The sequence below is a fragment of the Dendropsophus ebraccatus genome, chromosome 5, assembly GCF_027789765.1.
Source record: "Dendropsophus ebraccatus isolate aDenEbr1 chromosome 5, aDenEbr1.pat, whole genome shotgun sequence".
Classification (NCBI taxonomy): domain Eukaryota; kingdom Metazoa; phylum Chordata; class Amphibia; order Anura; family Hylidae; genus Dendropsophus; species Dendropsophus ebraccatus.
Window position 1 is genome coordinate 162318815 of NC_091458.1, and position 25552 is coordinate 162344366.

At 54.1% G+C, this 25552-nt stretch overlaps 1 protein-coding gene across 4 annotated transcripts in view; it reads left to right on the forward strand.

Annotated features, from left to right (window-relative positions):
- The window catches only part of CNKSR1 (connector enhancer of kinase suppressor of Ras 1), an 89430-nt gene that overhangs the window by 40122 nt on the left and 23756 nt on the right, over positions 1 to 25552 (forward strand). For 2 of the 4 annotated variants that reach the window (XM_069971814.1, XM_069971815.1), the window contains 7 exons: positions 2448 to 2507; positions 7931 to 7999; positions 8221 to 8757; positions 17891 to 17943; positions 20230 to 20333; positions 23165 to 23241; positions 23373 to 23403. In XM_069971814.1, the coding sequence (XP_069827915.1) occupies positions 2448 to 2507; positions 7931 to 7999; positions 8221 to 8757; positions 17891 to 17943; positions 20230 to 20333; positions 23165 to 23241; positions 23373 to 23403 (931 nt within the window). The remainder of the gene's footprint in view (positions 1 to 2447; positions 2508 to 7930; positions 8000 to 8220; positions 8758 to 17890; positions 17944 to 20229; positions 20334 to 23164; positions 23242 to 23372; positions 23404 to 25552) is intronic. The other 2 variants (XM_069971816.1, XM_069971817.1) reach the window with 2 other exon arrangements.

The window sequence follows — 25552 nt, forward strand, 5'->3', positions numbered from 1 at the left end:
GTAAGCTGGGTGTCCTGTATACTATGCGGTAAGCTGGGTGTCCTGTATACTATGCGGTAAGCTGGGTGTCCTGTATACTTTGCGGTAAGCTGGGTGTCCTGTATATTATGCAGTAAGCTGGGTGTCCTGTATACTATGCGGTAAGCTGGGTGTCCTCTATACTATGCGGTAAGCTGGGGGTCCTGTATACTATGCGGTAAGCTGGGTGTCCTGTATACTATGCGGTAAGCTGGGTGTCCTCTATACTATGCGGTAAGCTGGGTGTCCTGTATACAATGCGGTAAGCTGGGGGTCCTGTATACTCTATGAAATATAACAGACAGGCGCTGCACCTCACTCATCGAGACAGGCGCTGCACCTCACTCATCGAGACAGGCGCTGCACCTCACTCATCGAGACAGGCGCTGCACCTCACTCATCGAGACAGGCGCTGCACCTCACTCATCGAGACAGGCGCTGCACCTCACTCATCGAGACAGGGCGCTGCACTCACTCATCGAGACAGGGCGCTGCACCTCACTCATCGAGACAGGCGTCTGCATCCTCACTCATCGAGACACAGGCGCTGCACCTCAACTCATCGAGACAAGGCGCTGCACATCACAATCATCATGGGAAAGGACAGGGGAAAGAAAGAGAAAATAGACAGAAGGCTCTGCACTAACTCATCGAGACAGTGCCGCTGCACCTTCTACTCATCGAGACAGGCGCTGCACCTCACTCATCGAGACCGGCCGCTGCCACCTCACTCAATCAAGGGGAAAAGGGGAAGGGAGAGGAGGAGAAAGGGAATGGAAAAAAAGGAGGAGCGAGACAGGCGCTGCACCTCACTCATCGAGAACAGGCGCTGCACCTCACTCATCGAGACAGGCGCTGCACCTCACTCATCGAGACAGGGCGCTGCACCTCACTCATCGAGACAGGCGCTGCACCTCACTCATCGAGACAGGCGCTGCACCTCACTCATCGAGACAGGCGCTGCACCTCACTCATCGAGACAGGCGCTGCACCTCACTCATCGAGACAGGCCGCTGCACCTCACTCATCGAGACAGAGCGCTGCACCTCACTCATCGAGACAGGCGCTGCACCTCACTCATCGAGACAGGCGCTGCACCTCACTCATCGAGACAGGCGCTGCAACCTCACTCATCGAGACAGGCGCTGCACCTCACTCATCGAGACAGGCGCTGCACCTCACTCATCGAGACAGGCGCTGCACCTCACTCATCGAGACAGGCGCTGCACCTCACTCATCGAGACAGGCGCTGCACCTCACTCATCGAGACAGGCGCTGCACCTCACTCATCGAGACAGGCGCTGCACCTCACTCATCGAGACAGGCGCTGCACCTCACTCATCGAGACAGGCGCTGCACCTCACTCATCGAGACAGGCGCTGCACCTCACTCATCGAGACAGGCGCTGCACCTCACTCATCGAGACAGGCGCTGCACCCTCACTCATCGAGACAGGCGCTGCACCTCACTCATCGAGACAGGCGCTGCACCTCACTCATCGAGACAGGCGCTGCCCTCACTCATCGAGACAGGGCGCTGCACCTCACTCATCGAGACAGGCGCTGCAACCTCACTCATCGAGACAGGCGCTGCACCTCACTCATCGAGACAGGCGCTGCACCTCACTCATCGAGACAGGCGCTGCACCTCATCTCATCGAGACAGGCGCTGCACCTCACTCATCGAGACAGGCGCTGCACCTCACTCATCGAGACAGGCGCTGCACCTCACTCATCGAGACAGGCGCTGCACCTCACTCATCGAGACAGGGCGCTGCACCTCCTCATCGAGACAGGCGCTGCACCTCACTCTAGAGACAGGGCGCTGCACCTCACTCATCGAGACAGGCGCTGCACCTCACTCATCGAGACAGGCGCTGCACCTCACTCATCGAGACAGGCGCTGCACCTCACTCATCGAGACAGGCGCTGCACCTCACTCATCGAGACAGGCGCTGCACCTCACTCATCGAGACAGGCGCTGCACCTCACTCATCGAGACAGGCGCTGCACCTCACTCATAGACACGACCGGACAAGGACTGTTTCCTACTGAGTCTTGCAGATGGCCAATATCCTGTGACCACCTTGTCTGACCTATGCCTTCTCTGGCTTCAGTTCATTTGTGGGGGGGGGGTCACATCTTTATTGTGGGGGTGTATCTTAATTCTGTGTGGGAGTATGCCAACCCTGTTGATGGACAGCCGGCTCAGCTGATTGGTGACTGCACTGGCGTCCTGCCCTGGTCAGTGACTGGCCGATGGGACTGTCCGTCAGCCGGTGGTGGTGTGGGCTGAGATGTTCCCGGTGATTGGGCACTGGGGGGCTCCCGGGGAGCCAGTACTGATGGGTATTACCTTTCCTCCCTCTTGTTTTTTTACAGTAGCGGACGTCTCCTTTTAAATTGTCTTTTCTCTTTTCTTTCCCCTAGGGTATAGAATTTAAATCCACCTCCTCCGGCCAGCACTTTGTCTGCGGGGTCACCCCTGAGGTCAGTATCGGCCACACGTTACTTCCCTGGCACCTCTTCTTTTGTTGTACTACCCCTATCAGTTATTATGGCCGTACTACCCCTATCGGTTATTATGGCCGTACTACCCCTATCGGTTATTATGGCCGTACTACCCCTATCGGTTATTATGGCCGTATTACCCCTATCGGTTATTATGGCCGTATTACCCCTATCGGTTATTATGGCCGTATTATCCCTATCGGTTATTATGGCCGTATTACCCCTATCGGTTATTATGGCCGTATTACCCCTATCGGTTATTATGGCCGTATTACCCCTATTGGTTATTATGGCCGTATTACCCCTATCGGTTATTATGGCCGTATTACCCCTATCGGTTATTATGGCCGTATTACCCCTATCGGTTATTATGGCCGTATTACCCCTATCGGTTATTATGGCCGTATTACCCCTATCGGTTATTATGCCGTATTACCCTATCGGTTATTATGGCCGTATTACCCCTATCGGTTTATTATGGCCGTATTACCCTATCGGTTATTATGGCCGTATTACCCCTATCGGTTATTATGGCCGTATTACCCCTATCGGTTATTATGGCCGTATTACCCCTATCGGTTATTATGGCCGTATTACCCCTATCGGTTATTATGGCCGTACTACCCCTATCGGTTATTATGGCCGTACTACCCCTATCGGTTATTATGGCCGTACTACCCCTATCGGTTATTATGGCTGTATTACCCCTATCGGTTATTATGGCCGTATTACCCCTGTCGGTTATTATGGCCGTATTACCCCTGTCGGTTATTATGGCCGTATTACCCCTATCGGTTATTATGGCCGTATTACCCCTATCGGTTATTATGGCCGTATTACCCCTGTCGGTTATTATGGCCGTATTACCCCTGTCGGTTATTATGGCCGTATTACCCCTGTCGGTTATTATGGCCGTATTACCCCTGTCGGTTATTATGGCCGTATTACCCCTGTCGGTTATTATGGCCGTATTACCCCTGTCGGTTATTATGGCCGTATTACCCCTGTCGGTTATTATGGCCGTATTACCCCTATCAGTTATTATGGCCGTATTACCCCTATCGGTTATTATGGCCGTATTACCCCTATCAGTTATTATGGCCGTATTACCCCTATCACCCCTGTCGGTTGGTATGGCCGTATTAGCCCCGGTCTGTGTGTCTGGCCGTGTTATTTATTACAGCTCCCTCATACCTCTTCTCCACCAGGAATACAAAGATAAAACTATACTGGGGGTCTTGTGTCCTTTCTGTATTATGGGACATGTTATATAGAGGTCAGGAGACACATGGGACCTGTCATATATCTGTCTGCGCTTCCAGACTGCTGACCCTGTTATATAGAGGTCAGGAGACACATGGGACCTGTCATATATCTGTCTGTGCTTCCAGACTGCTGACACTGTTATATAGAGGTCAGGAGACACATGATACCTGTCACATATCTGTCTGTGCTTCCAGACTGCTGACACTGTTATATAGAGGTCAGGAGACACATGGGACCTGTCATATATCTGTCTGTGCTTCCAGACTTCTGACACTGTTACATGACAGGTCCCATGTGTCTCCTGACCTCTATATAACAGTGTCAGCAGTCTGGAAGCACAGACCTCTTCCTCCTCCCCCTCCTTGTCCTCTTCCTCCTCCCCCTCCTTGTCCTCTTCCTCCTTGTCCTCTTCCTCCTCCTCCTCCTCCCGGTTCCTGCAGATGATACTTTCTTCACCCTTTCTCCGCAGTCTCCGCCACATCGCTGTGGCCACACCTTCTTGTCCCGTCTGCCCCATCCTCTTCCTCCTGCTCCCCCTCCTCCTCCTCTTCCTCCTCCTCCCCTTCTCTTCCTCCTCCTCCCCTTCTCTTCCTCCTCCCCTCTTCCCTCCTCCTCCCTCTCCTCTGCCTCCTCCTCCCCCTCCTTCTCCTCCTCGCCCCTCCTCTTCCTCCTCCACCTCTTCCTCCTCCTCCATCTCCTCTTCCTCCTCCGCCCCCTCCTCCTCCCCTCCCCGTCCTCCTCCCCCTCCCCTTCCTCCTCCCCTCTCCCTTCCTCATCCCCTCCTCTTCCTCCTCCCCCTCCGCTTCCTCTTCCTCCTCCCCTCCTCTTCCTCCTCCCCCCTCCTCTTCCTCCTCCCCTCCTCTTCCTCCTTCCCTCCTCCCCCTCCTCTTCCTCCTCCCCTCCTCCTCCACCCCTCCTCTTCCTCTTCCTCCTCCCCTCTCTCGTTTCTCATTCCTCCTCCCCTCCTCTTCCTCTTCTCTCCTCAACCCTCCTCTTCCTCTTCCCCCCTCCTCTTCCTCCTCCCCCTCATCTTCTCCCCTCCTCCCTCCTCTTCCCCCTCCCCCTCCTCTTCCTCCTCCCTCTCCTCTTCCTCCTCCCATGCTCCCTCCTCTTCCTCTCCCTCCTCCCATGCTCCCTCCTCTTCCTCTCCCTCCTCCCATGCTCCCTCCTCTTCCTCTCCCTCCTCCCATGCTCCCTCCTCTTCCTCTTCTCTCCCCCTCCTCTTCCTCTTCCTCCCCCCTCCTCTTCCTCCTCCCCTCCTCCCCCTCCTCTTCCTCCTCCCCCTCATCTTCCTCCTCCCCCTCCTCTTCCTCCTCCCCCTCCTCTTCCTCCTCCCCCTCCTCTTCCTCCTCCCCCTCCTCTTTCTCTTCCTCCTCCCCTCCCTTCCTCTTCCTCTTCCTCCTCCCCCTACCTCTTCCTCCTCCCCCTCCTCTTCCTCTTTCCTCCTCCGCCCTCATAGTCCTCCTCCCCCTCTCCTCTTCCCCTCCCCCTCCTCTTCCTCCTCCCCCTCCTCGTTGCCTCCTCCCCCTCCTCTTCCTCCTCCCCCTCCTCTTCCTCCTCCCCATCCTGCCTCCTCCTCTTCCTCCTCCCTTCCTATTCCTCCTCCCCGCCTCTTCCTCATCCTCCCCTCCTCTTCCTCCTCCCCATCCTCTTCCTCCTCCCCCTCCCTCTTCCTCCTCCTCCCCTTCCTCTTCCTCTTCCTCCATCCCCCTCCGCTTACCTCTTCCTCCTCCCCCTCCTCTTCCTCCTCCCCCTCCTCGTCATCTTCCTCCTCCCCCTCCTCCTCCTCTTCTCCTCCCCCTCCTCTTCCTCTTCCTCCTCCCCCCTCCTCTTCCTCCTCCCCCTCCTCTTCCTCTTCCTCCTCCCCCTCCTCTTACCCGCCCCCTCCTCTTCCTCTCCCCCTCTTCCTCCTCCCCCTCTGCCTCCCTCCCCCTCTTCCTCCTCCCCCTCTTCCTCCTCACCCTCTTCCTCCTCCCCCTCCTCCTCCCCGCCTCGTTCCTCTTCCCCCGCCTCTTCCTTCTCCTCCCCACTCCGCCTCCTCTTCCTCCATCCCCCTCCTATTCCCCCCCTCCTCTCCCCTCCTCTTCCTCTTCCTCCTCCCCCTCCTCTTCCTCTTCCTCCCCTCCTCTTCCTCCTCCTCCTCCCCCTCCTCTTCCTCCTCCCCCTCCTCTTCCTCTTCCTCCTCCTCCCCCCTCCATCTTTCCTCCTCCCCCTCCTCTTCCTCCTCCCCCTCCTCTTCCTCCCCCTCCTCTTCCTCCCCCTCCTCTTCCTCCCCCTCCTCTTCCTCCTCCCCCTCCCCCTCCTCTTCCTCCTCCCCCTCCTCTTCCTCTTCCCCCTCCTCTTCCCCCTCCCCCTCCTCTTTCCTCTTCCCCCTCCCCCTCCTCTTCCTCTTCCCCCTCCTCTTCCTCCTCCCCCTCCTCTTCCTCCTCCCTCTCCTCTTCCTCTTCCTCCTCCCCCTCCTCTTCCTCCTCCCCCTCCTCTTCCTCCTCCCCCTCCTCTTCCTCCTCCCCCTCCTCCCCCTCCTCTTCCTCCTCCCCCTCCTCTTCCTCCTCCCCCTCCTCTTCCTCTTCCTCTTCCTCCTCCCCCTCCTCTTCCCCCTCCTCTTCCCCCTCCCCCTCCTCTTCCTCCTCCCCCTCCTCTTCCTCTTCCCCCTCCCCCTCCTCTTCCTCCTCCCCCTCCTCTTCCTCCTCCCCCTCCTCTTCCTCTTCCTCCTCCCCCTCCTCTTCCTCTTCCTCCTCCCCCTCCTCTTCCTCCTCCCCCTCCTCTTCCTCCTCCCCCTCCTCTTCCTCCTCCCCCTCCTCTTCCTCTTCCTCCTCCCCCTCCTCTTCCTCTTCCTCCTCCCCCTCCTCTTCCTCTTCCTCCTCCCCCTCCTCTTCCTCTTCCCCCTCCCCCTCCTCTTCCTCCTCCCCCTCCTCTTCCTCTTCCTCCTCCCCCTCCTCTTCCTCTTCCTCCTCCCCCTCCTCTTCCTCCTCCCCCTCCTCTTCCTCTTCCTCCTCCCCCTCCTCTTCCTCCTCCCCCTCCTCTTCCTCTTCCTCCTCCCCCTCCTCTTCCTCCCCCTCTTCCTCCTCCCCCTCCTCTTCCTCTTCCCCCTCCTCTTCCTCCTCCCCCTCCCCCTCCTCCCCCTCCTCTTCCTCCTCCCCCTCCTCTTCCTCCTCCTCCTCCCCCTCCTCTTCCTCCTCCCCCTCCTCTTCCTCTTCCTCCTCCCCCTCCTCTTCCTCTTCCCCCTCCTCTTCCCCCTCCCCCTCCTCTTCCTCTTCCCCCTCCCCCTCCTCTTCCCCCTCCTCTTCCTGTTCCTCCTCCCCCTCCTCTTCCTCTTCCTCCTCCCTCTCCTCTTCCTCTTCCCCCTCCCCCTCCTCTTCCCCCTCCCCCTCCTCTTCCTCCTCCCCCTCCTCTTCCTCCTCCCCCTCCTCTTCCTCCTCCCCCTCCTCTTCCTCCTCCCCCTCCTCTTCCTCCTCCCCCTCCTCTTCCTCTTCCTCCTCCCCCTCCTCTTCCTCCTCCCCCTCCTCTTCCTCTTCCTCCTCCCCCTCCTCCCCCTCCCCCTCCTCTTCCTCCTCCCCCTCCTCTTCCTCCTCCCCCTCCTCTTCCTCCTCCCCCTCCTCTTCCTCTTCCTCTTCCTCCCCCCTCCTCTTCCTCCTCCCCCTCCTCTTCCTCCTCCCCCTCCTCTTTCTCCTCCCCCTCCCTCTTCCTCTTCCTCCTCCCCCTCCCCCTCCTCTTCCTCTTCCTCTTCCCCCTCCTCTTCCTCTTCCCCCTCCTCGTCCTCTTCCTCCTCCTCCCGGTTCCTGCAGATGATACTTTCTACTCCCTTTCTCCGCAGTCTCCGGCACATCGCTGTGGTCACATCTTCTTGTCCCATCTGCCCCCGTCCTCGTCCTCCGGCTTCGTCCTCCTCCTCATCCTTCTTCTCCCTTTCTCCGCAGTCTCCGGCACATCGCTGTGGTCACATCTTCTTGTCCCATCTGCCCCCGTCCTCGTCCTCCGGCTTCGTCCTCCTCCTCATCCTTCTTCTCCCTTTCTCTGCAGTCTCCGGTACATCGCTGTGGTCACATCTTCTTGTCCCATCTGCCCTCGTCCTCCTCCCTCGTCCTCATCCTCCTCCGGTTCCTGCAGATGATACTTTCTTCTCCCTTTCTCCGCAGTCTCCGGCACATCGCTGTGGTCACATCTTTCCCGGAGATGAGATCATTAGAGTGAATGACCAAGTGGTGGTAAGTGGTGATCTTCGTGGTGTTGCAGCGTATAAGAGATGTGTCCGTTATGTGTCGTCTGGTCAGCGGAGTAGATGGGTTTACGGCGGCAGCTGTGTTACCCGAGGCTCTTAGCTCCGCCCACCCCATCCCAGAACACCCCCCCCCTGTTGTATCTCCAGCACCACCTCCTTCCGGATTGTTACAGGAAGCCTCACCTTAGGTAACTTCTCTTTGCTTAGGTTGGATGGACGCAGAAGAATCTGGTGCAGAAACTCCAGGAGAGATCGGACTGTGTGGATATCGTTCTAAAGAAAGTCGTCATCTCCCAGTCCATGTCTCCCCGCTCTCCAGTCCAGAAGAAAGTTCATGGAAAACCCAAGTTGTCAGCGTCCCATAGTGCCCCCCGCCTACCATCTCTGACCGATATCCCTCCCTCTCCTGGGGTCTCTCTGACTACACACAGAGTCCTCCTGCCGGCACACAGCGCCCCCAGTGTACTGACTGGTCACCCCCCCTTATCTCCACAACCAGACGCTACTACATCAGCGGCACAACGTCCGTCCAGTCAGCTGTTCCCCCAGTCTCCTCATAGCTGGCCGAGTTCTGTCCCCCCGTCACCTGGTAAACCGCCGGCCTCCATCCTCTTCACTGCAGCCGCTCCTCCTCCACCGGCTGAGCTGCCCAGCCTCCCGGATACAATGGCGTCGGCCATATTTGCCAGAACTCTGACTCCAGTGTCACAACTTTCTCCTCAATTGAATCCTCAAGAATTAAAGGTAAACGATAGAAGTTTTTCTCTTCCTGTTTCATAAGAAGCCGCGCTCCGGCAAGTATGTCCTCCGAGTATGATGGCGGTATAGCCGCACTCCGGCGTGTCCTCCTGGGTATGATGGCGGTATAGCCGCACTCCGGCGTGTCCTCCTGGGTATGATGGTGGTATAGCCGCGCTCCGGCGTGTCCTCCGAGTATGATGGCGGTATAGCCGCACTCCGGCAAGTATGTCCTCCGAGTATGATGGTGGTATAGCCGCGCTCCGGCGTGTCCTCCGAGTATGATGGCGGTATAGCCGCACTCCGGCAAGTATGTCCTCCAAGTATGATGGCGGTATAGCCGCACTCCGGCGTGTCCTCCTGGGTATGATGGCGGTATAGCCGCACTCCGGCGTGTCCTCCTGGGTATGATGGCGGTATAGCCGCGTGATAAGAATGGTGCTTCTATGTGCTGAGTGCCATAGACTGGTTGTCCACCATTTTACAGTTTCTGCACCCTACATTTTCCATACACCTCTGACGTCTCCGGGATGGATATATATATCACACTGCTGCAGCTTGGTGATACAGAACTTCTATCTCCGAATTCACACTGCCCACCCTGTGGTGCCCCCCCTGCCAACATGGAGAAGCAGAGACCTGGGGTGATCGGTTATAATACGCCCCACGTGCAAACCCCTGAGCTATTAGTTACTAACTGCTGGCTCATCCACGCAGGGGACGGGATACAGTATGAAGCCGACTGCAGAGCATAGCCTGCCCCTGTGCCTGGTCTGCCTCTATACCCCTCCAACCCTGTGCCTGGTCTGCCTCTATACCCCTGTGCCTGGTCTGCCTCTATACCCCTGTGCCTGGTCTGCCTCTATACCCCTATGCCTGGTCTGCCTCTATACCCCTGTGCCTGGTCTGCCTCTATACCCCTCAGCCCCTGTGCTTGGTCTGCCTCTATACCCCTGTGCCTGGTCTGCCTCTATACCCCTCCACTCCTGTGCCTGGTCTGCCTCTATACCCCTGTGCCTGGTCTGCCTCTATACCCCTCCACTCCTGTGCCTGGTCTGCCTCTATACCCCTATGCCTGGTCTGCCTCTATACCCCTGTGCCTGGTCTTCCTCTATACCCCTGTGCCTGGTCTGCCTCTATACCCCTGTGCCTGGTCTGCCTCTATACCCCTGTGCCTGGTCTGCCTCTATACCCCTGTGCCTGGTCTGCCTCTATACCCCTCAGCCCCTGTGCTTGGTCTGCCTCTATACCCCTCTGCCTGGTCTGCCTCTATACCCCTCCACTCCTGTGCCTGGTCTGCCTCTATACCCCTCTGCCTGGTCTGCCTCTATACCCCTCCACTCCTGTGCCTGGTCTGCCTCTATACCCCTCTGCCCCTGTGCCCAGTGTGCCTCTATACCCCTGGGGCTGGTCTGCCTTTATACCCCTATACCCCTCAGCCCCTGTGCTTGGTCTGCCTCTATACCCCTCTGCCTGGTCTGCCTCTATACCCCTCCACTCCTGTGCCTGGTCTGCCTCTATACCCCTCTGCCCCTGTGCCCAGTGTGCCTCTATACCCCTGGGGCTGGTCTGCCTTTATACCCCTATACCCCACTGCCCCTGTGCCTGGTCTGCCTCTATACCCTATACCCCTGTGCCTGCTCTGCCTCTATACCCCTGGGGCTCGTCTGTCTCTATACCCCTCTGCCCCTTGGGCTGATCTGCCTCTATACCCCTCTGCCCCTGGGGCTGGTCTGTCTCTATACCCCTCTGCCCCTGGGGTTGGTCTGCCTCTATACCCCTCTGCCCCTGGGGCTGGTCTGTCTCTATACCCCTCTGCCCCTGGGGCTGGTCTGTCTCTATACCCCTCTGCCCCTGGGGCTGGTCTGCCTCTATACCCCTATGGCTGTTCTGCCTCTATACCCCTGGGGTTGGTCTGCCTCTATACCCCTCTGCCCGGTCCAGTATTTGTGTTAGAAAGACCTTTGCGCCATGCCCCCCTCCCCCCCCAGCCTACGGAAAGAATTCCCAGCTGTGACGTCTGTGATTTAGCGTTCTATGTCCTACCCTGCCGGAGTGCCCCTTTAAGTTTTCGGAGCAGCTGTGGATCTTCATGTATTTTCCCAGGTTAATATTTCTGGTGTTTGGAGGTTTTTGTCATGGGACATTTCTCCTCATCCTCCTCATCCTCCTCCTCCTCATCCTCCTCCTGTCCGAATCGGGCGCCCCAGAATGATCCGGAAGGGAATGAATGGCCCAGATGTGTCTCTGCTGATTACATTCACATACTGGAAACTTGGTGGAGGAGGATTGATGGTGGTGGTGGTGGTGGTGGTGGAGGAGGAGGAGGAGGAGGAGGAGGAGGATTGATGGTGGTGGTGGAGGAGGAGGAGGATTGATGGTGGTGGTGGTGGAGGAGGAGGAGGATTGATGGTGGTGGTGGTGGAGGAGGAGGAGGAGGAGGATTGATGGTGGTGGTGGAGGAGGAGGATTGATGATGGTGGTGGTGGTGGAGGAGGAGGAGGAGGATTGATGGTGGTGGTGGTGGAGGAGGAGGAGGAGGATTGATGGTGGTGGTGGAGGAGGAGGATTGATGGTGGTAGAGGAGGAGGAGGATTGATGGTGGTGGTGGAGGAGGAGGATTGATGGTGGTGGAGGAGGAGGAGGATTGATGGTGGTGGAGGGGGAGGAGGAGGATTGATGGTGGTGGAGGAGGAGGATGAGGATTGATGGTGGTGGAGGAGGAGGAGGAGGATTGATGGTGGTGGTGGAGGAGGAGGAGGATTGATGGTGGTGGAGGAGGAGGAGGATTGATGGTGGTGGAGGAGGAGGAGGATTGATGGTGGTGGAGGGGGAGGAGGAGGATTGATGGTGGTGGTGGAGGAGGAGGAGGATTGATGGTGGTGGTGGAGGAGGAGGATTGATGGTGGTAGAGGAGGAGGAGGATTGATGGTGGTGGAGGAGGAGGAGGAGGAGGATTGATGGTGGTGGAGGAGGAGGATGAGGATTGATGATGGTGGAGGAGGAGGAGGATTGATGGAGGAGGATTAATTGCGGAGGAGTCCGGGGGGGGGGGGGGGGCACTGTGTGACGTGTCATCTCTCTCCTTGTACAATACCTCACTATGGGAAAGGGCTCATCTGGTCCTAGTAGGCACCATGTCACATGTGTCAGTGTCCGATGCAGATGACACTGGTGCACAGCTCATGTGTGTGTATATATGTGTGTGTGTGTGTATATATGTGTGTGTGTATATATATGTGTGTGTGTGTGTGTGTGTGCGTGTATATATACATATATATATATATATTTATATATATATTGTGGACATGTCACTGGTAAAGTGCTCGAGGGGGTGTACATCTCACCCAGGTTGATACATAGTGTGAGATGGTGAGTCCAGGAGGCATCTGTGCTCAGCAGTGTTATGCTGCTGAGCTATTATTTATTATTGCCGGGCCTGGACTTACATGGAATGGCAGGTAGGTTTTGGTAGTGGGACTTGCCATTCCCTCCCCCTCGATCCAGTGTGGGTTTTGGGATCAGGTGAGCTCTGATCCCAATCAGCCTGAGAAGGCAAAAGGTGGGCTCAGTGTACAGGTCCTTGCTCTCAGACAGGAGTGAACAGCCTGCATGCTGTTTGGTGAGAGCTGGGAAGACAGTCGCTGCTGGGGCCTGTTCACACCCCGCAATACTGCCGACTGAAGTGTCAGAGAGGTAACCTGCTGTGTTAGTTAGCGCCCAGACGGGCAAGACCTTTTTGTTTTGTTCTTAAAGCAGTGTTGCTATATTTCTGTTATGGACTGTTTATGCTGCAAATAAACGCCAAGCTGTTATTTTACAAGTCCAAGTCTGCTGTGAACTGTGTCCAAACACACCATCCCCCGGGAAGATCCCTACAATTGGTGCTGCGGAGCGGGCAAAACGGTTGCTAGGGCAACGGTGTGCATCAACTTGGCTACAGCTGCTTATGTCCTGGGTGAAGGCTGCGGCTTCACTCCAAAAACAGACAAGCAACATGGAGGAGATGATGAAGCAGTTAATGCAAGTGAGTCTGCAACAGCAACAAGCTCTGACAGACGCTAACCTACGCCATGAGCAAGCATTGGCCGCACAACAACAGGCTAATCGGCAGCAACAACAGGCTCTGACAGACGCCAATCTGCGCCATGAACAGGCCTTGGTCGCACACCAGCAGGCTAATCGGCAGCAACAACAGGCTCAGGCAGATGCTAATCTGCGCCATGAACAGGCTCTGGCAGATGCTAATCTGCGTCACGAACAAGCGATGGCTCAACAACAGAGATTTATTGAGCACCTGATAGCAAAGCAAGAGGCGTCTGCAGGTGCTAATCCCCAGCTGGTGGCAGCAGCCGCGCCAGAGACTTTGTCTGTAAGAAGAGCTGTGCAGCGTGCGCTGCAAAAGATGACTGCTGATGACGATGTTGAGGCCTATCTAACTGTTTTTGAGCGTGTGGCTGAGCGAGAAAAGTTACCCTCCACTGAGTGGGCAGAGGTCATTGCTCCCTATTTAACAGGCGAACCTCAAAAGGCCTACTATGACCTCAGTGAGCAAGAGGTCAAGGACTATCCTCGGCTAAGAGCAGAGATACTCGCCCGACTAGGAGTTACGGCTGCTGTCCGTGCCCGGAGGGTCCGTAACTGGAGCTACAGTCTGGACAAGTCAGCGAGGTCCCAGATGTACGACCTGATTCATTTGGCCAGAAAGTGGTTGGAGCCAGACACCTCTACTCCTGCACAGATCCTAGAGAGGGTCGTGATGGATCGCTACCTCCGCGCACTTCCTGCTGATCTGCAACGCTTGGTGGGACAAGGCGACCCTAAGAGTGCCGACGAACTTGTCAGCCTTGTGGAGAGGTTCCAGGCGACTGAGGACTACCTCCGTGATGTTCCTGCAGCACCGTCACCTCCCCGGAGTGCCAGACCTGTGCCGTCAGCTGGTAAGAGACTTCCATCTATTGGGGGAGTGTGGAGGGGTGCTGATAGAGGGAAGAGCGCTCAGGAGGTGTCTCAGGGGCAAAGACTGGTGGTGGTCCCCGGTGGCTAAGTGGCCCTAAAAAGGACTCCCTGCCAAGGAGACCAGGCCCTATCCAGTGCTGGAGATGCCATGAGACGGGACATATGTCTGCCCATTGCCCTCTTACCTCTGAGCCCATGGAGTGTGACGCTAGCCGGCGTCAGTCGCTATTTGCGGAGCCGTCTTTTGTTGCAGTCACTGGACTAGAGACTGAACCACAAGTCTGCAACATTACTGTAAATGACTTCCCTGTTAAGGCGTTGCTGGACTCAGGAAGCCTTGTCACCCTGGTGCATGCCAGCCTGGTGACTGGGGACTTTGTGCCAAAAAGACATATGAGTGTGGTATGCATACATGGTGATACAAAGGTTTACCCTATAGTACTGGCTAATGTCGGGACTGAACTAGGCACGGTACAATATGAAGTGGGTGTGGTTAAAACCTTATGCATAATGTGATATTGGGACGTGATTTTCCTTTGTTCTGGGCTCTATGGGGAGAACAACAATCCCCTGAAAGAAGTGAGGAGACCCCTAAGTCTATGGCATTACCCACGGTAAATGATAAAAATGTACAGGATGAAAATGATGCTTTTCCTTTGCAGGTCCTGGCAGGTGAGGAAGAGGCTCCTCCCACTGCGCAGAATGTTCCAGACTTAGAGGTGTCTAGGGATAATTTTGGTACTGCACAATTACAGGACCCCACTCTCAAAAATGTGAGAGAGCAGGTCACTGTTATGAATGGGGTACCTCAGGAACCAGAAGCTGAGAAAAAATTTCCACATTTTTCTATGACTAATGATCTCTTATATAGAGTCACTAAGATTAGTGACGAGGTGGTGGAACAGCTTCTGGTACCTAAGTCGTACCGGCGTCAGGTACTCGACATGGCCCATAATCATGTCCTTGGGGGCCACTTGGGGACAGATAAAACGCAGGAGAGAGTCCTCCAGAGGTTTTATTGGCCTGCGATTTATGCTGACATAAAAAATACTGTGAGTCGTGCCCCACATGTCAGCTTAGCGCTCCAGTGTCGCATTTTCGCAGTCCTTTGGTCCCACTCCCCATCATAGAGGTACCTTTTGACCGGATCGCAATGGACTTGGTGGGTCCCATTGTAAAGTCAGCTAGGGGTCACCAGTACATTCTAGTTGTGTTAGACTACGCGACCCGCTATCCTGAGGCTGTACCCCTAAGAAACACTGCCTCTAAAACAATTGCACGGGAATTGTTTTATATGTTTTCCAGGGTGGGGATCCCCAAAGAAATCTTGACTGACCAAGGTACACCATTTGTGTCAAAGGTGATGAAAGAGCTATGCAAACTGTTTAAAATCTCACACCTACGTACCTCTGTATATCACCCACAGACAGACGGGTTAGTGGAGAGGTTTAATAAAACCCTGAAACATATGTTAAAAAAAGTGGTGGAAAAGGATGGTCGTGATTGGGATCACTTACTACCTTACCTGATGTTTTCTATTAGGGAAGTACCCCAAGCGTCCACAGGGTTCTCTCCCTTCGAATTAGTCTATGGTCGTCACCCTAGGGGTTTGTTGGATATAGCGAAAGAGACATGGGAAAGTGAGTCCACCCCATACAAGAGTGTTATAGAGCATGTAGCACAAATGCAGGACCGTATAGCCACTGTAATGCCCCTAGTAAGGGAACACCTCCAGAGGGCGCAAGAGGGCCAAAGCAGAATTTACAATCGTTCTGCAAGAATCAGGACATTTAGCCCAGGTGACCGGGTACTCATACTTGTTCCCACGGTAGAAAGCAAATTCTTAGCCAAGTGGCAGGGTCCCTATGAAATTGTAGAGAAGATCAGTGAGGTCAACTACAAGGTACACCAACCAGGTAGAAGGAAGCCTTTCCAAGTTTATCACATAAACTTGATCAAGCCCTGGAAAGACAGGGAATCCTTGGTGGCGACAAAGCCTGTTGGTCATCTGTCACCACCAATCCCTCCGGTCAGGATTGGTGACACCCTATCAGTGTCCCAGAAGCAGGAAGCTAAGGAGTTCCTGCAGAGAAATAAAGACAAGTTTCTGATCTACCAGGGCGTACGCATCTCATTAGTCATCATGTTGAAACTGAGCCTAGAAGCCGAGTAAACCTTAAGCCCTATAGGATACCAGAAGCACGGAGGGAGGCGGTATCATCCGAGGTAAAACGTATGCTTGACCTAGGAGTCATTGAGGTGTCCCAGAGCGAGTGGTCCAGCCCGATTGTGTTAATCCCAAAGCCCAATGGAACTTGGAGGTTCTGTAATGATTTTAGAAAGTTAAATGAGATCTCCAAGTTCGATGCCTACCCCATGCCCAGGGTAGATGAGTTGATAGAAAGGATGGGTAATGCCAGGTACATAACTACTCTCGATCTCACTAAGGGCTACTGGCAGATCCCACTCACTCCTGAGGCTAGAGAGAAGACTGCATTCTCCACCCCTGATGGGCTCTTCCAATATGTAGTGATGCCATTCGGGTTACATGGAGCCCCTGCCACTTTTCAGAGGTTGATGGACTTGATTCTGCGACCACATCGGGATTACTCTGCTGCCTACCTCGATGATGTGGTCATTTTTAGCCCAGATTGGGAAAGTCACCTCTGTAAGGTCCAGGCGGTGTTAGATGCCATAAGTGATGCAGGGTTAACCATCAATGCAGAGAAGTGTGCATTAGCCTTAGAGGAGGCCAAATACTTGGGCTACATTATTGGGAGGGGGTTAGTGAAACCACAACTAAATAAAATTGAGGCAATACAGAATTGGCCTCAACCCCTCACAAAGAAACAGGTCAGAGCTTTCCTGGGTATTACGGGCTATTACCGTAGGTTTGTGCCAAATTTTGCCTCAGTTGCAGCCCCACTAACTGACTTGACAAAGGGTGCAAAGTCCGCAATGGTGACATGGACTCCAGAGGCCGAGAAGGCTTTTCAAAGCCTTAAGTCTGCCCTGTGCCAACAGCCTGTGCTAGTTACCCCTGACTTTAGGCGAGAGTTTCTAGTACAGACAGATGCCTCTAACACAGGGTTAGGTGCCGTCCTCTCACAGGTCGTGAATGGCGAGGAGCACCCGGTGATGTACTTAAGTAGGAAGCTATCCCCGGCCGAGAAAAACTACGCCATAGTTGAGCGAGAATGTCTGGCAGTGAAGTGGGCCCTAGAATCCCTGAGGTACTACTTACTAGGCAGGAGATTTAAGTTAGTGACAGACCATGCCCCCCTAACATGGATGAAAATAAACAAGGAGAAGAATGCGAGGGTGACTAGGTGGTTTCTGTCCCTACAAAACTTCAATTTCACTGTGGAACACAGGCCGGGGAAATTACAGGCAAATGCTGACGCCCTATCTAGGGTACACTGCCTGTGGGGACAAAACGCTCAGCCCTCCGGTCTGAAGAAGAGGGGGGGGATATGTGGACATGTCACTGGTAAAGTGCTCGAGGGGGTGTACATCTCACCCAGGTTGATACATAGTGTGAGATGGTGAGTCCAGGAGGCATCTGTGCTCAGCAGTGTTATGCTGCTGAGCTATTATTTATTATTGCCGGGCCTGGACTTACATGGAATGGCAGGTAGGTTTTGGTAGTGGGACTTGCCATTCCCTCCCCCTCGATCCAGTGTGGGTTTTGGGATCAGGTGAGCTCTGATCCCAATCAGCCTGAGAAGGCAAAAGGTGGGCTCAGTGTACAGGTCCTTGCTCTCAGACAGGAGTGAACAGCCTGCATGCTGTTTGGTGAGAGCTGGGAAGACAGTCGCTGCTGGGGCCTGTTCACACCCCGCAATACTGCCGACTGAAGTGTCAGAGAGGTAACCTGCTGTGTTAGTTAGCGCCCAGACGGGCAAGACCTTTTTGTTTTGTTCTTAAAGCAGTGTTGCTATATTTCTGTTATGGACTGTTTATGCTGCAAATAAACGCCAAGCTGTTATTTTACAAGTCCAAGTCTGCTGTGAACTGTGTCCAAACACACCATCCCCCGGGAAGATCCCTACAATATATATATATATATATATATATACTCATGCTGCCTTCCCCCTCCTTCTCCATAATAGACCGTTCTTATGATTTGTGGTGTCCGTTTTCTCTTCACATCTTGTGTTTTTTTCTTTTTTCCTTTTAGGACCGGTCCCGTCCAAGGAGTGGGTCAGACTCTAGCGCAAAATCCACCCTGGGGTACGACGTGTGTGTGTGAGAATCTAACCTGCTGATATCGCCCTGTAGTGCACCAGGCACAGGTAGCGGTATGTTTCTCACCTTCATCCTTATGAAGGTATATAGATAAACCCGTAAGCGTGTAAGGTGGTTATTCGCACTGGGGGCGGGGCTACTACTGCGGCACCGATCTGGTCGGCCCACTCTGCTGATGTAATAATAATAATACTGCTGTTATGTGTATAGCGCACACAGATTCCGCAGCACTTTACATAGTTCTGCCAATTATTGCTCCCTGTCCCCATTAAGGCTCACAATCTAAGTCCACCTATCTGTATGTACATTAGTAGGGGCAGATTCGTGCACTGGGGGGCAGTAGCCCCGCCCCCTCTCATGTATATCAGCAGAGTGGGACGACCAGATTGGTGCACTGGGAGTAGTAGCCCCGCCCCCAGTGTGCAGAATCACCCTACTAGCTGGGTAGAAAGCCGTGTGCTATAGGTAGATATTGGCTAGTTAGATTTGTCTGTTTACCCTTAAAGGGGTATTCCACTGATACATAACTTCTGGTTGTCTGCTACCTGTCATGAGACTAACAATTTCTGCCATACTTATTATCTAGCCAGTCTCCTTCCCCCAGTTCTCAGCTGCTGCTTTCTGCTAAAGACACAAAGATCTGTGTGTGAGTGTTTTTCTCTGTCTCCCCTCTCCCTTCTGAGGCGACTGATGTAAACAAGTCTCTGGCTGGCTGTATCTGCAACATAGGATTGTGTAGCATCTCTATTGGTGGTGGAGAGCTGTGCTGTACCGGGGCTCATACAGCCGTATCGCTCATAGCCGTATCGCTCATAGCCGTATTGCTCATAGCTGTATCGGCCGCTCATAGCCGTATCGGCCGCTCATAGCCGTATCGGCCGCTCATAGCCGTATCGCACATAGCCGTATTACACATAGCCGTATCGGCCGTTCATAGCCGTATCACACATAGCCGTATCGGCCGCTCATAGCCGTATCACACATAGCCGTATCACACATAGCCGTATCGGCCGTTCATAGCCGTATCACACATAGACGTATCGGCCGCTCATAGCCGTATCGCACATAGACGTATCGGCCGCTCATAGCCGTATCGCACATAGACGTATCGGCCGCTCATAGCCGTATCACACATAGACGTATCGGCCGCTCATAGCCGTATCGGCCGCTCATAGCCGTATCGCACATAGCCGTATTACACATAGCCGTATCGGCCGTTCATAGCCGTATCACACATAGCCGTATCGGCCGCTCATAGCCGTATCACACATAGCCGTATCACACATAGCCGTATCGGCCGTTCATAGCCGTATCACACATAGACGTATCGGCCGCTCATAGCCGTATCGCACATAGACGTATCGGCCGCTCATAGCCGTATCGCACATAGACGTATCGGCCGCTCATAGCCGTATCACACATAGACGTATCGGCCGCTCATAGCCGTATTACACATAGCCGTATCGGCCGCTCATAGCCGTATCGCACATAGCCGTATTACACATAGCCGTATCGGCCGTTCATAGCCGTATCACACATAGCCGTATCGGCCGCTCATAGCCGTATCACACATAGCCGTATCACACATAGCCGTATCGGCCGTTCATAGCCGTATCGCACATAGACGTATCGGCCGCTCATAGCCGTATCGCACATAGACGTATCGGCCGCTCATAGCCGTATCACACATAGATGTATCGGCCGCTCATAGCCGTATTACACATAGCCGTATCGGCCGCTCATAGCCGTATCACACATAGCCGTATCGGCCGCTCATAGCCGTATCACACATAGACGTATCGGCCGCTCATAGCCGTATCACACATAGCCGTATCGGCCGCTCATAGACGTATCACACATAGCCGTATCGGCCGCTCATAGCCGTATCACACATAGCCGTATCGGCCGCTCATAGACGTATCACACATAGCCGTATCGGCCGCTCATAGCCGTATCACACATAGCCGTATCGGCCGCTCATAGCCGTATAACACATAGCCGTATAACACATAGCCGTATCGGCCGCTCATAGCCGTATCACACATAGACGTATCGGCCGCTCATAGCCGTATCACACATAGCCGTATCGGCCGTTCATAGCCGTATCACACATAGCCGTATCACACATAGCCGTATCACACATAGCCGTATCACACATAGCCGTATCACACATAGCCGTATCTGCCGCTCATAGCCGTTTTACACATAGCCGTATCGGCCGTTCATAGCCGTGATGTTTGTGTTACTTTTGCTTCTGTTTTTTTTCTGCAGCCACCTGTCCCTTCCTTTATCTCCCGGGGTCCTGAGGTCTTCAGTGTCTGAGAGTAATCTCATAAATCCCACCGTGGTTCCTGATAAATCACCGGGACAGGAAGGTGAGGTGTCACTTATAAAGGTTTAGGGGGGGAGAATACCCCTTTAAGAGAATACCGCCATTATAGACAAACCCTTTAAAGAGGACCTGTCACCCCCCCCCCCCGTTCCGGGGTGACAGGCTCCCGACCCCCAGTTTGATCCCCTTATATGTACCTCATCCCGCCGAGTCTCGCTGCCGGAGCCGGTCCAAGGACGGAGATATCCCGGTCAGAAGCTGACGCGCGCGGGGGGGGGGGTTGCGGGGTGGGGGTGGGGGGGTATTCGTTGGGGGGGGGGGGTATTCGCGTTGGGGGGGGGGGGGCTCGCGGGGGGGGGGGGGGGGGTTGGGGGTGGTGGTGACAGGTCTCCTTTAAAATCAGCTGCAAACATGAACTGTGATAGTTTGGGAGGCCGAGCGGTCGCCATTACAGTAAGGCTGGGTCTAATTTAAGTTTTTCCCTTGAGGCTGTGTTCACACTACGTATATTTCAGTCAGTATTGTGGTCCTCATATTGCAACCAAAACCAGGAGTGGATAAAAAACACAGAAAGGATCTGTTCACACAATGGTGAAATTGAGTGGATGGCCGCCATATAGTGGGAAATATTTGCTGTTATTTTAGAACAACGGCTGTTATATTGAAATAATGGCCGTTATTTACTGTTATATGACGGCCGTCCACTCAATTTCACCATTGTGTGAACAGAGCCTTTCTGTGTTTTTTATCCACTCCTGGTTTTGGTTGCAATATGAGGACCACAATACTGACTGAAATATACGTAGTGTGAACGCAGCCCCCAGGGGTTTTCCACCCAAGTGGTAAAAAAAAGAATTGCTCCCAAGCCTAGCTGGTCCTACTCACCAAGTCCCCCGAGTAACTGAGCCGTCTCCCGTCTTTCTAGCTGCTGCCGTTCCTGAGTTGTGCTGGCCAGGGACTACATCTCCCAGCATGCATTGCACCTCCCTGATTGGTCCATGATGTAGCAGAGCTGCTGATGATGCAGTTCTCTAACAGCACTTGGTGATCTACAGAGCTGCAGCACAGGTGTGGAGCTAGCCGACTCTGCTGGGAGTTGTAGTTCCTCAGCACTGCCTGTATCCAGCTGGGCACTATGCTGGGAGTTGTAGTTCCTCATATGGAACAGGCGATGGGTAAGGTGGGGAGCGATGCCCGCTCTGCAGTCATATTACTGATAACTGCTGAGAAACGACTTTTCCCAGCAAAGTGCTCAGGTGCGGGGGTGGCCGATGGCTGAGGGGGTGTGTGGGGGGCTTCATTGGCCGATGGCTCGGGTCCGGTGATAGGTGGGTGTGGTGGTTGCGGATGGCTGTGGTGTCTGATGGCTGAGGTGTGAGGGGGTGCTTGTTGGCCGATTACTGAGGTCCTGAGGGTGGCTAGGGATGGTTGTAGGGCCCAATGGCTGAGGTCCAGGGGGTGGCTGGTGGTGGTTGTAGGGCCCGATGGCTGAGGCCCTGGGGGTGGCTGGGGATGGTTGTAGGGCCCGATGGCTGTGGTCCTGGCGATGGTTGTAGGGCCCGATGGCTGAGGTCCTGGGGGTGGCTGGGGATGGTTGTAGGGCCCAATGGCTGAGGTCCAGGGGGTGGCTGGTGGTGGTTGTAGGGCCCGATGGCTGAGGCCCTGGGGGTGGCTGGGGATGGTTGTAGGGCCCGATGGCTGTGGTCCTGGCGATGGTTGTAGGGCCCGATGGCTGAGGTCCTGGGGGTGGCTAGGGATGGTTGTAGGGCCCAATGGCTGAGGTCCAGGGGGTGGCTGGTGGTGGTTGTAGGGCCCGATGGCTGAGGCCCTGGGGGTGGCTGGGGATGGTTGTAGGGCCCGATGGCTGAGGTCCTGGGGGTGGCTGGGGATGGTTGTAGGGCCCGATGGCTGAGGTCCTGGGGGTGGCTGGGGATGGTTGTAGGGCCTGATGGCTGAGGTCCTGGGGGTGGCTGGCGGTGGTTGTAGGGCCCGATGGCTGAGGTCCTGGGGGTGGCTGGGGATGGTTGTAGGGCCCGATGGCTGAGGCCATGGGGGTGGCTGGGGATGGTTGTAGGGCCCGATGGCTAAGGTCCTGGTGGTGGCTGGGGATGGTTGTAGGGCCCGATGGCGGAGGTCCTGGCGATGGTTGTAGGGCCCGATGGCTGAGGTCCTGGCGATGGTTGTAGGGCCCGATGGCTGAGGTCCTGGGGGTGGCTGGGGATGGTTGTAGGGCCCGATGGCTGAGGTCCTGGGGGTGGCCGGCGGTGGTTGTAGGGCCCGATGGCTGAGGTCCTGGGGGTGGCTGGGGATGGTTGTAGGGCCCGATGGCTGAGGTCCTGGGGGTGGCCGGCGGTGGTTGTAGGGCCCGATGGCTGAGGTCCTGGCGATGGTTGTAGGGCCCGATGGCTGAGGTCCTGGGGGTGGCTGGGGATGGTTGTAGGGCCCGATGGCTGAGGTCCTGGGGGTGGCTGGGGATGGTTGTAGGGCCCGATGGCTGAGGTCCTGGGGGTGGCTGGGGATGGTTGTAGGGCCCGATGGCTGAGGTCCTGGGGGTGGCTGGGGATGGTTGTAGGGCCCGATGGCTGAGGTCCTGGGGGTGGCTGGGGATGGTTGTAGGGCCCGATGGCTGAGGCCATGGGGGTGGCTGGGGATGGTTGTAGGGCCCGATGGCTGAGGTCCTGGGGGTGGCCGGCGGTGGTTGTAGGGCCCGATGGCTGAGGTCCTGGGGGTGGCTGGGGATGGTTGTAGGGCCCGACGTCTGAGGTCCTGGGGGTGGCTGTTGATGGTTACACCGACCTCACTCTCTGACTCTCTGACCTCCGTCCGGGGACAGGGCGGCTGCACACACCTAACATTCTTCTCATTGGGTTTCAGAGGCCGCAGCAGTAAATCAACAAGATAAGAAGCTGCAGAAATCCCCGGGGACGACCCCACCGAGCACCGAGAGACGGGTACGAGGCGCCAAAATATCCGCCACTTTATTTATCTTCTGTTATCATAACGGCGGCTTCTTCCACATAGTCATTTGGAGTAATGTGTACTGCGTTCTATATTCCTAATCTTATATTCTTCCTCTTTATAGGCTGTAGGAGGCGCCACACACAGTCATAAAGGTAATAACATTATTACTGGTCATATATATATATATATATATATATATATATATATATATATATATATATATATATCCATCTATCACTGGTCCTCACTATATATAATATATATCACTGGTCCTCACTATATATAATATATATCACTGGTCCTCACTATATATAATATATATCACTGGTCCTCACTATATATAATATATATCACTGGTCCTCACTATATATAATATATATCACTGGTCCTCACTATATATAATATATATCACTGGTCCTCACTATATATAATATATATCACTGGTCCTCACTATATATAATATATATCACTGGTCCTCACTATATATAATATATATCACTGGTCCTCACTATATATAATATATATCACTGGTCCTCACTATATATAATATATATCACTGGTCCTCACTATATATAATATATATCACGGGTCCTCACTATATATAATATATGACTGGTCCTCACTATATATAATGTCTCACTGGTCCTCACTATATATAATGTCTCACTGGTCCTCACTATATATAATACTAGAAAATGTACCCGGCGCTGCCTGGGTATAAAGTGTCAGTGTGTATAGAGGGTCCTGTATACCTGTAGTATAGAGTTGGTGGAGGTGCTGTATACCTGTAGTATAGAGTTGGTGGAGGTCTTGTATACCTGAAGTATATAGTTCGGGGGTCTTGTATACCTGTAGTGTATAGTTTGGGGTTCTGTATACCTGTAGTATAGAGTTGGTGGAGGTGCTGTGGCAGTTATCCAGTCACAGTATGGCGGTATTGGTCAGGTCTGGTATGACAGTATTATCCAGTCACAGTATGGCGGTATTGGTCAGGTCTGGTATGACAGTATTATCCAGTCACAGTATGGCGGTATTGGTCAGTTCTGGTATGGCAGTGTTATCCAGTCCCAGTGGCGGTATTGGTCAGGTCTGGTATGGCAGAGTTATCCAGTCACAGTTTGGTGGTATTGGTCAGGTCTGGTATGGCGGTATTGGTCCAGTCTGGTGTGGTGGTGTTATCCATTCACAGTATGGCCGTATTGGTCCGGTCTGGTGTGGTGGTGTTATACATTCACAGTATGGCGGTATCGGTCAGGTCTGGTGTGGCAGTGTTATCCAGTCACAGTATGGTGGTATTGGTCAGGTCTGGTATGGCAGTGTTATCCAGTCACAGTATGGCGGTATTGGTCAGGTCTGGTGTGGTGGTTTTGGTCAGGTCTGGTGTGGCGGTGTTAAATGTGACCTGTGGAGCTATTACCTACCAGTCCTGATGCTAATTGGTGAGTGAGGATGGTGCATCCTCAGGTTTAGTGCTTAGGGCAGCAGCAGCTGGTAATTCTGCCCTGTATACCTGTATAGATGGAGTAGGGGGTCCTGTATACATGTACTGTAGAGATGGAGTAGGGGGTCCAGTATACATGTACTGTATAGATGGAGTAGGGGGTCTTGTATACATGTACTGTATAGATGGAGTAGGGGGTCTTGTATACATGTACTGTATAGATGGAGTAGTGGGCCCTGTATATACATGTACTGTATAGATGGAGTAGGGGGTCCTGTATATACATGTACTGTATAGATGGAGTAGGGGGTCCTGTATACATGTACTGTATAGATGGAGTAGGGGGCCCTGTATACATGTATTGTATAGATGGAGTAGGGGGGCCTGTATACATGTACTGTATAGATGGAGTAGGGGGTCCTGTATACATGTACTGTATAGATGGAGTAGGGGGTCCTGTATACATTTACTGTATAGATGGAGTAGGGGGTCCTGTATATACATGTACTGTATAGATGGAGTAGGGGGTCCTGTATACATTTACTGTATAGATGGAGTAGGGGGTCCTGTATATACATGTACTGTATAGATGGAGTAGGGGGTCCTGTATACATGTACTGTATAGATGGAGTAGGGGATCTACCAGTTATTACTGTGGATGTTGTGAGGCAGCTTCCCTAGCAACCACAACTCCCTGTGAAAATGAAAGCAGTAATCCTATTGGTTGCTAAGGCTGCCCAAATTTGGCCCACAGATACATTGGGTGCCCGGGAAGGTTATTGCGAAGGTCCCGTCCCCGCCAGATGTACAGGAGGGGAGGGGGAGGGGAAAGAGAGGCGCCCCATAGAGATGAATGGGAA